Source organism: Calonectris borealis, chromosome 15 (assembly GCF_964195595.1).
Source record: "Calonectris borealis chromosome 15, bCalBor7.hap1.2, whole genome shotgun sequence".
Lineage (NCBI taxonomy): Eukaryota > Metazoa > Chordata > Aves > Procellariiformes > Procellariidae > Calonectris > Calonectris borealis.
In genome coordinates, this window is record NC_134326.1 from 232554 (window position 1) to 243725 (window position 11172).

General features: G+C 40.1%; 1 protein-coding gene across 1 annotated transcript; it reads right to left on the reverse strand.

The window, feature by feature from the left end:
• Positions 1 to 200: 200 nt before the first annotated feature.
• LOC142088926 (E3 ubiquitin-protein ligase RBBP6-like) lies at positions 201 to 1257 on the reverse strand (the record flags this gene model as incomplete). The annotated part of the gene is given in 2 exon segments (XM_075164800.1): positions 201 to 390; positions 392 to 1257. Coding segments are annotated over 2 exon segments (1056 nt in total), but the record flags the coding sequence as incomplete, so codon positions are not given.
• Positions 1258 to 11172: the final 9915 nt, after the last annotated feature.

The following is an 11172-nucleotide window of genomic DNA, read 5'->3' on the forward strand; positions in this document are numbered from 1 at the left end:
ACCCTAACCCTAAACCTAACCCTCACCGTAACACTAAGCCCTAACCCTAACCCTAACCCTAAACTTAATCACAAACACTATAACTGATGTAAATGAGCAATATCAGGGCAGCAAGTCAGGTTCTTTAAATCCTTGCTTTCTCTCTTCCCTTCTCTCTTCTTGCTTTCTCTCTTCCGTTCGAGGAGAGTTCCGTTCGAGGAAGCTTTAGCTAGTTTTATTATATTGTCTGTCTTAGGAGGAACAGCCACTTCTACTTTCCGCTTTGTCTTGTCAATTTTTGCTTTTGGCTTATCCTTCTCTTTTTTCTCCTTTTCAGACATCGGTTTGAAAGCAATAGAATCTGCTTCCATAGGCTCATCTCTCACAGGGGTGGCATCATCTCTGCTTGGGCCATGAACAGGAGTCCATTTTAACGTCTTCTGCTGGAACTGGCTCTCTTGGTTTTCTCGCACCTGCTAACAACTCAGTATTGGGAAATCCTTCATCCTCATCCCTTTTTCTTCTCTTTTTATGCTTATTTCCTTGGCCATCTCCTAGTGGATTTTTCACCTCCTTCTCTTTTGATTTTGTAGGATCCTTGATGCCATGGCTCTCTCTTTCAGAAGGTTTTTCAGGGTAATTTCCAGCTAGATTGTGATTTTGGTGGCTCTGCCAAGCAGGATAATCCTCCCTACGTCCCCGAGCATATGGTGAATTCTCTTGTCTGGTCCCAGGTGGACCAAACCTACCTGGAGAAAAGTTCTCTCTGTTTACTGGAGGGTGAGGTTGAGCGCCAACAGCATAGCCCTTGTAAAACTTTCCATGCCATTCTCTGTAGTTCCTTTCCCATTCCCGGTACCTTGCCTTTTCAAATGGATCTCTAAAGTCAAGAGATCTGCCATAGTAAGCTTTCAGATCATATGGTGGAACTTCTCTGTATCTGTTAAAATACTCCCTTCCTCCTTCCCCTTGAGGTATAGTCTGTTTAGTGGGAGACTGGCCTCTAAATACTGGAGACCTTGACCGTGAATGGCATCTTCTGTATGGGGGTGACCTTGACCTTGAACGCTGATAACCGTGTGACCTTGACCTAGAACGATAGTTACGCCTCTTCCCTTTGCCTCTTCTTGGATACGGCAGCAATCGCGAGTAGGAACGAGAATGGGAAGGACTAAATGATGGAGAGTAGGAGCGAGTGCGGGAAGAACCTGATCTTGATGTGGAGCAGGTAGACGAACTTGTAGAGTAAGGTGAAGCACTATAAGGAGACTTGGACCTGGAAAAAACCACAACACACAGAAAAAGAAATGAAGTTAATTCAAAACAGTCATTCTCCCCAATTTTTTTCCTCCCAAATCTGGTTTGGGTTTTTTCTCCTCTCCATACGCTTATGTCAAAGCTTCTTTCAGCTGCTGACATAATGCTACTGCAAATTGAGGAATTTGATAACATTTTTCAATTCCATTTGTCTTGTTTTAGTTATGCATGCTTACTATCTGCAACGAAAAATTCTATTGGAAAAAACACTGTCATTTTTCCTTATGTCAGATGCACTTTAGTGTAACTGCAGTCCGATATGCTGTTGAAATACAAACGTGAAAAACAAGGCAACTTCATTGAGCCAAATACTTCCTCCTCTTTAAGTCTCCGTTGTTCTCTGTAAAACTCCTCCCTAGATAAGGGAGGCCAATGGCATCCTGCCAACTTAAGCATTTTTCTCCCTGCTTTCTGTTCTTTAGAGACTACGCTCATTTCCTGATCCTCATACTTGCCTTCCACATCCTCACCCCCAACAGTTCATTCAGTCTTCTCTCCTTATACTCAGCTTTGCACCTGTGGATGGAGGCTGCCCACACTTGAAAGAGACTCCCATCTCCCGTGGGCCAAGTGCCCACTGCTCCTCTGCCACTCCTTGATACACTTAATACATCACACTTCTGATCTTCCAAGTACTGCACAGATATTAACTAATCTTCTCTGGAACTTCTTTTAACTTCTTCCACATACGCTTCCTATGTTGTTGCCTCATCATGAGGTATTTGGCCTGGTCCTGTCCCTGAATTGTTGTTTTCTTGCTGACTGTATTGGAGATATCAGACAACCTGTGGGATGGATCCTGGTTTTTCTTTTGATTTACCTTTAAGATTTTATAAACACAATGCACTCTTACAATCTGTCTATAACAAACATATAGCGAAAGGAAGGACTAGCTTGACGCTGCAGTAATAGGTAAAACAGACTCCTCTCTCTCCAACTGAGAGAAAGCGTCTTGGCTATGTGAGATGACTAAATTGAAGAAATTCAAAATTGTCATAAAAGAACAGTGTTGACTTTTCCAACCATTTGCTCATGCAGTATCAACTAAGTTGTTAAAAAAAGAATGTTGGAGGCTGATTCCTATTGGGAAATCAATTTCTTCAGCCCTATTTAGCCAGTAATGGAAAAGGTGGCTTTCCATCTGATCCTTTAATTATCTTTAATTTTTATAGGCAATTATGGTTTCCTCAAAAAGCGTTCATTTCTCAGAGTCCTGTTTTCAGTCATGTACCGGAGTTTTATTTTAAATAACCTTAGTGGAAGCACAGATGCCCTTTGTAAAAGCCAATTCAAATGAAGCCATTTAAAAATTAATTACCACTTGGATTCTCCACAACTATCTGTGCATACTTGCTTCATTATAAATCAGCTGTTGTATAAGTTATGCGTTATACAGCCTCTTTTAACAGGTGACAGGAGTCATCTATTGAATTTCTGTAGAATACTTACACTTCCCAGCCTGGTCTGCCACCTGCTGAGCGAACTGGACTGGCTCTCATTGGATGACCTTTTGGAGTGGGGAGAGGAAAAAGAAAGAAATCCCATTCAGTTCCTCTGAAGGTAATTTTTTTAAAGAAATTCTGAAGTTACAGTTACTTACCAGTGTCGTGGTTTAACCTGGCAGGCAGCCAAATACCACGCAGCCGCTCACTCACTCCCCCCGCCCCCCCAGTGGGATGGGGAGAGAATCGGAAGGGTAAGAGTGAGAAACACTCGTGGGTTGAGATAAAGACAGTTTAATAGAACAGAAAAGGGAGAATAATGATAATAAATAATGATAGAATATACAAAATGAGTGATGCACAATGCAATTGCTCACCACCCGCGCTGACCGATAACCAAGTAGCGATCGGTACTTCCTGGATCACGCCTACCGTTCATATACTGAGCATGACGTCACATGGCATGGAATACCCCATTGGCCAGCTGGGCTGGCTGTCCTGATTATGTTCCCTCCCATCTTGTGTACCTAGCTCAGTCAGTAGGCACGGGAACTGTCCTTGGACTAGGAGGGCACTTAGCAACAACTGAAAACATCAGTGCGTTATCAACATTCTCCTCATACTAAATCCAAAACACAGCACTAGGAAGAAATTTAACCCTATCCCTGCCGAAACTAGGACACCAGTTGTGGGTATTGCTTGTCCTTGGGGGCCCAGAAGACTTGGTAATGCTGGTTGTCTTTGTACGGGAACCTGATAGACATCTCAAAAAACCATTAGTAGGCTTGAGTTCTGAAGGTTTTAACCAACTCTCCCGTGGAGAAGAATGTGGATTAAATGCCTAACTATCCGTTTGTTGCAGACCACAGTAAGTCACCAGAGTTGGCTATATCATTTTCTATGAGAGAAATGAATCCCACCTCTCCTTTGCCAGAGGGTAAATGTAAATTGCAGGCTCAGGGTAAAGTTCGTCTCCGAGTAACTACATTTTATAAATGGAAGAAGTCTATTTCCTACAAAACGAGATCCATGACAGAAACACAGAAGTGCTACCAAGTGCGTTTTAAAACAGCCACTCCTGTCAGCACACAGCAGTATTTTCTTAGTTTATAGCAACAGGAAAACTTCAGTCTGTTTCACACATGGGATTTGATAAAAGTCAGAGGGGGCGGAAATCTCAGTCCAACAGCTACTTGTTAAATTTTGCAAGAAGCCTTTGAAACATAAACCAAAAGCAAAACGAGCTTTCAGAGAGAACGACTCCACTGCAAACACTACTGAAATGTTTTGCAGAAATACAGATTCTTAGCATACCACACGTTTGACCAACTTCCAGGGGCACGAACAGCAGGACCACCCTATTTTAATATTCAAAAGTATCACAGATTCTATGGTTAAGCACAATGACAGTGCTTCCTGCCCCGTAATTACAGATGCTGGCCAACTTGGTTGCACAGCCACTCAGACATGCACGCGTGGTTTCTCTCGCTCACTTTTTGGCCAGTCCAATTAATTCCATACTTATGCATTAATAGTTGGTATTGCGTATTTTCCAGTGTTTGTCAGCATAGCACCCTTTGTATTGGGGTCTTTCACCTCCATCATGAAACTCCTTGGAATTCCTGTGCTCTTTAATTCTGGGAACAGGCTCAACATTTTTGTCCTGTTAAGAAAAGAAATGCAGACATATCTCCTTTTAAGACCCACACTTAAAATGACATTTCAATGATTATTTTAAGCAGCAAAAGCCTTTAATCCTCTCCTTTTACCCAGCATAAGGGTTGCTCGACTAAAATACTTATTTTCCTAAATGAATATAGCCAGGATGTTCCAAAGGCTTGAGCAGTGTTTTGAACTCATTCCATTCTTTGGCTTAAGTTCAGGTTCTTTAAGGGTGAAATATCCCTTAGCTCACCATCCACTCAGAAAAGAGATACAAACCCGCTCCTCCTCCAAAGCGCAATTCAGAGCACAAATATTCAATAGATGGGGTCAACAGAAACATCTTGGTTTTACATGAAATACTAAAAACTGTGAACTGTCATTAAACAGAGTTAAAACCAGAAACATTTCCAGTAATATTGAAATATATAAAAATATGCATGAAAGTTCACAGAGCAAGATCTGTGGACATACTTAATGTCTATGACCTACAAAAAAGAAAAGTTTACATTTATAATGCCAGGTTTCCCTTGGATTTTGAAGGGCTTTGCAACATTGCCCTATGAACCTCTGTCTTTCACCCCAAGAGAAACAATTCTTAATATGAGTATTCATGGATTTGTTACGTAACTGCCAAGGTAAACAAATGAAAAGCTAAGGAACACCAGAAGTCCCCCACAGTCTTACCCCATTTGTTGGGCAGTTCTTTATACAGTCGCCAGGTTTTCCGCAACGAAAGCAAGCAGATGATGGTGGAGGTGGACCCCAGGGTTTCTTCATGTAACTAAAAGGGTTTGGGGCAAAGAAGAAAAAGGTATGCACGTGTCTCTCTCGTTAAAACAAACTTCTCTACAATTTTTCCATAATCTTCAAAGAACAGATTTGACATTATCAACACTTACTTGATTGGATCATATTCCTGGCAAGACTGTAGCATCATAGCTTTTATTTTATCTTCTTCGGAAGCATTGGCTTCAGCCAGATTGGCAGTCTGTTTAACAGGTAATTATTTGACACATACATTAGAAACACATTTAAGCCCACACTGCCAAAGAGAACACCACTCACCCAACCCTGTAAAGAGCAGCACAACGCCAGCTGAGGTTGCATGAAAACAGCTGCTTATATGAAACAGAGTTGTCCAAAAGATGTTCTGGGGAGTCCTTACATCATCACAGGCTGTTTATGTGCCTGTTAACCAACTTGAAAAGAGCATTCCTGGGCACTCAAAACCTTAGGCTCTTCATGTTCCCCCCCACTAACTTCTTCATAGGAAGCAAGTTAACTACAATAAGCAAAACCTGCAGTTTTTTTCCAGTTGACCGTGTCCTTTTAACATACAAATTGTAATATAAATGTTATGCAGAACTGGATCTTCAAATTATTGAAGCCAGCTGATTTTTTTAAAGTAGTATTTGTTCAAATGTTTTTATTACACACTAGTACAGATACAAGCAGGGTCTAAGGGAGTGACTGTAAATGATTTGGACCCTCAAGCACCTATCATTCAGATCAACCACTCATGGTTTTGGTTTTAGATGCATTCATTCACAAAAGCAACCAACTTGTTTCAGCATTTTGTTAAAGGGCTGTTTCATATACACAGCCTTTTCTCAACTGTAACATAATCCAGATCGACATCTATGAAATCATTTCCATTAACATTTACAGAAGACTTTACAGATACTTGACTAATTTGTTTGAACCCAAGCCGTTTACAAAACACATCCAAAACCCACAAGACATTACTAGGAATAGACCAAAATTCAAGATGGCATTTAATGCATAATAAAACAGAAAACTTTTTACAACACATTGCCTCCATGCTAAGCCAGTCTGCACTGAGGAGGTTAGAGTAAGGAACTGTTTGGAGCTGCTTTATCCTATGTTCCTCTATTTTTCTGAAATACTTACATTTTCTCAAAAGCTTAAATGTGTACACCACTTGGACAGTTTTTCACATTTTAGAGTAAAACTTCACCTGAGTTTACAGAACCAAGGACATGTTTAGGGACAGCGCTAACAGAGACCAATTTCTCCTGGTGGCTACCTTCCAAACTATTTTTTTTTTCTTACCAAATGTCCACAATTTAATTTCTGCAGTGAGAGAGGGAAGAAGTTACCAGTGGGAAGAGATTTTTCTTTCTGGGAAAGGAACTCCAGCCTTTATTTTCAGAAGAAAGGACTAGCTCCTCTGCATTAGGCCCTGCCTTCTCTAATCTTTGTAACTTTAAAGACTAGTAATTTAATAGGCTAGCACTACGCCTTTTCATAAAGTGCAATCCCTAGTGATTTCCCAGACAAAGTTACATGTTGTTGAGCAAAAAATGCAAGCAGTTCCATAGCAAAACATGGCATTACAACAGTTTCAGAAGGTCACGTTTGCTAATATGCCACACATACGCATCAGTATTTTCCTGTAAACAATTAGGTGCATTTACACAATTTACACAGTCTGCGATCAAACAAATTAGATTGTGTTGTCCACTGTATATATACTACAGCGTATGAAATTGTGCAGCATTCAAAGCATGGATCTATAACTGTAGCGCCTAGAAATTCAAAAATAGCCATGCAGTTGTCCGTGTTCCAGAAACGCTTCTATTTTGGCTCTTGCAAACCCCCCTGAAATGTCCGTCACTTACAGCCAATTAAATTCTTCTGTGAAAATTGTGTTAGTTTCCAATGCAAAATGAACGAAAAGTATGAAAAACGGTAAACAGCTTCTGAAGTGCTTCTTCTTTGTGTCTTGAAGATGAGTAATACTGCAACATTACGTTGCGGCTGATAAGGTCCTCCCCCTTCTATCTTCCCGAACTGGCAACTACTCTTTACCAGGATAGTATCAAAATATACACACATTTTAAAGTTAAAAGAAATACTTTAAATTATTAAAAATTAAATTAAAGGTTTGTTCACATGACAACAGTTCTCCAGCTATAGATCACAGTATAAGATTTAAACATACAAAGCAAACACTTTTTTTTAGGAATATATATGTACCTTAGTCAGCTGGGCCAGAGAAATAGATGCAGAAGAGTCATCAATCTGTTCACAAAAAATTAAACTCACATTCAAGTTCTACAATCAAAAACAGAGCAATAGTTAACCTCTACTGTAGTCTGACAGTCTGCACTATATCCTCCGAGTGTCACTGAAAGAGCCATTTCCAACCTAGTGTAGTTGGTACTTGTTCAAAACAAAGTCCAAACCTGTGACAGCTTAAGAGTGCCTATGTGGTTAAGGAGAAGAAGCTAAACTAACCAAACCCGCTGGAGATCAACTTATTGCTCCAGAATATCTCAGAGAGGGACCCTTGTCAAATGCTCACAGCTGCTTAAAAGTCGAAGGGGTAAGGAAGCTATCAATTTTCAGCTAAAAAGGATTTTTAAAAAATATTTATTTGAAAAGGAAGCATCACTACAGGAAACTTCTTTTCAGTGTGGTTTGTAAACTAATCAGCCAAGTATTTCCTTGTGTTACTTATTTCTGTTTTAGCAGCAGAACGACAGTGACTTCAAACCTGAAGAAAAACGCTGCCCCTTTTCCAAATGTAAATTCAAAGTGGCAGTATCCTAAAGAAAAGCTTAGCCTTTGGGAAATTAAAGCAGCATCCCGCCCTGAAGTCACCCAGATCCAAAAACGTACTGCAGGCGGAGGTTAAGAAAAATGACAGGGATTTTACCCTTTACAAATGCACCAGGCTCTAACCTTGTGCCAAAATTTGTACACTGGGGTTTACGTATTTTCATTTGCAGACAAACTATTAAACTAAACTGCTTCATCTGATAAAGCGGAAAGGTCAAATGTAGAACTTTAGAATACCACTTTGTGTAGCAACGATATTTAAATTCACAGCAATCTATTAAAGACAGTTATGCACTCAGTTATGCACTCAAACAATATCGCTTCAATTATACAGTTTCAGGAACAAATACCCAAGTCTTTAAGGACATGAAAAGGAAGCATTTAGCTGCACAGAACTGTCCTCAAAACGTGTGGGACATGTTGGTTTTGGTATTTGTTTGAACCCCCAAGTCAAAAGTAAGAAACAGTACCATGTTTAACAATAATGGTTTCTCAGTGGTTTTTGATAACATTTTCAAAAACCATGTTCAGTTGTGCAAACCTTGAACCTACGTGATCTAAAAACGATTGTACATTATCTGTACAACACAAAGTCGTTCAGGAAATAGTCTAGCATATCCAGTATGAAATACAATGCATTACTAGGCACAAACACCAATATTCACATTAGATAGAACTGTGCAAATGATGGCATTACTCCGTTTCTACTAGGCTGAATCAAATACATTGTATTTACAACATATACTATGTTTTACTGGAAAATCTATTAAGTTAATGTTTGGAAAATTAATCCAAGACTACCTTAAGTGCAGCGTGCAGCAAAAAGTGTGAGATTGTGTTTTTACATACTGCTTTTGATGTTCCACTTACTGGCTCAGTTTGACTTCTAGAAGAAGAAATAAAGGTGATCAGAACTTCAAATACAGCACTTGTACCAAAAACATAAAGCACTGAAAACAGATTATAAAACCTGAACATCAAAACTTTATGTTCTGATAGTCGAGTGAATCTGGAAATTTACTCATATACATAAACCGTTGTCTCTTGGTACATTCAGTGCAACTAAAAAAACCCCCCAGAATCCCATTTCTACTTTGTCACAAATTACTCTAAGGCTTACAGATATAGAACACGACCGTGCAAGGGGAAGTCCTCAGATAGTTTGTCTCTGCTACATAAGTATCAAAACCAGGAAGTCTGTACTACAGTTTTGTGTTCATAAATAATCAACCATCAAAATACGAAGGTAACTTTAGCCAATCTGTGTATCGCTAGTATTACAAATAGGTACCAGATGGAGTCCTTTAGTTTCTAAGAAAGAACAGTGATAGTCTAGACACTTCCAAGTGCACCTTTACTTAAGTGAAAAAAATCAGTCATCTGACAAATGACAACAATGTCAGCAGCATCGTCTTTAGAACAGTGTTTCTCTGTGGAAGCCCAAGCACTGTGTTCAGATATCTTAGCCATGAAAGTGCCAAAACACTAAATGTGTTACATATGCTATATGGACTAAAAACAGTAGTAGAAATGTCACCTGAAAGCAGGTCCTAGGCCTTTGTGCGATTTAGGAGACCTGTGACAAAAAAAAAAGGTCTTGGTTGCCAGAATTTGCTTCAAGATAATCTTGAAAATGCTACGATATTTTAGGAAATATTTATTAAATTTGAAAACTTGCTGAGATTCCACATACTCATTGATCTGTATCTGCACGCTACTCATCATGAATCAGCCATGCAACCATTGATGTCGTTAACAAACAATTCACACATCATCCAAAGTGTCCCATGAGCAGAGGCAATTCAAAGGCTGCTGTGCAACTGGTGTACAAATAGAAAGGCGCACGCTCCCTGCCACTGCTAGAACACCACCAGGCTCGCAACGACAGCCACGTACCTCCTGAAGTTGAGGAAGGACAAGGACATCCTTTAGATTACCACAGCATGGATTCTTCATACATTTACCTTCAAGAGCGTACTAAAAGGAGAGTAACGCATTTTTGAAGGCCTCTCCACCATTACAGCATACATTCATCATTCCCAAACATCCACCACTCTACCAGTTGTTTCTGCAATGTTCACAGCTGAAAGACTAGAAAGCTAATCTGCCTGGTTAATTTTCAGCGCTAGAACAGCGGTGCCGTTCCTTCCTTATCCCCTTATACATACAGGTATGTATCTGACCTTTGATGCTAGCCGCATCTATCCTCTCATTTTAGGGCAGCATTACAATACCAGGAGAGGGTGCCCGAAACAGAGGATGCACTGACAAGACAGCACTAAGCAGACGTGTTTAAATTAACCCCCAAAACAAGGCCATGTTTATAAGCACAGTGCTGCGGTGTCCAGAATTACTAGAGGGTGCCTGAAAACACTGCAACAACTACTGCAGGAATACGCCCAAAGTTGAGATGCAGAGCCACATAAATTCAGGGGTTTTTGCTTGCAGATGCCTCGTGGGTACCGGGAGGCTGCTGTACTCTTTGTTCGAGACACAGTGTAACTCATCCGTCTACTTGATTTATTGAGAACCAACATTAGAAAGACATGGCAAAACCACAAGCTAATAATATCTACTAATTGTGGTGGAGAGACCTATCTTTAAGGCGGCTGGAAAACATGACCGTTCAAACAATGCTAATGTAGCTGATATAGAACTGGACTGTATGAATACATAAATGACAGCAGTAATCCTCTAGTCAGCACTGCATTGGAATAGCTGTAATTTTAATCAATACACCTGATTCTCTGTCCTCCGTAAATCTTAGGAATACAGAACCAAAACCCGGAGCACAGATACCAGCTTAGGGTAAAAACAGACGTAGCAAGATAACTAGTAACATTTGGTAATGTGCTAAACTGCTTACTGAGTTTCAAGTTTGGAAAGGATTAACTATTCCTTCATCGTACTTGCACAAAAGGCAATACACTTTAGGATACTGTTCTTTTTCTCTTGCCTGAAACGGACATTGTCTTGAGGAAACGCATAGGAATCGCTTACGAATGGAACTTCTTGTTTGCATCGTTCGCCAACTGGTAAACCTTGGTCTTTCCTCTATAGCTAGTATGCAAAAAACCCAGATTTGGGGCGTAAGAATACCTGCCATATCCCCCCCAAATGCCAGAAATAGTCAAACACTGAGAATCAGGCTCTTCTGAGACGGGAACAAAGTATGCGTTTACGC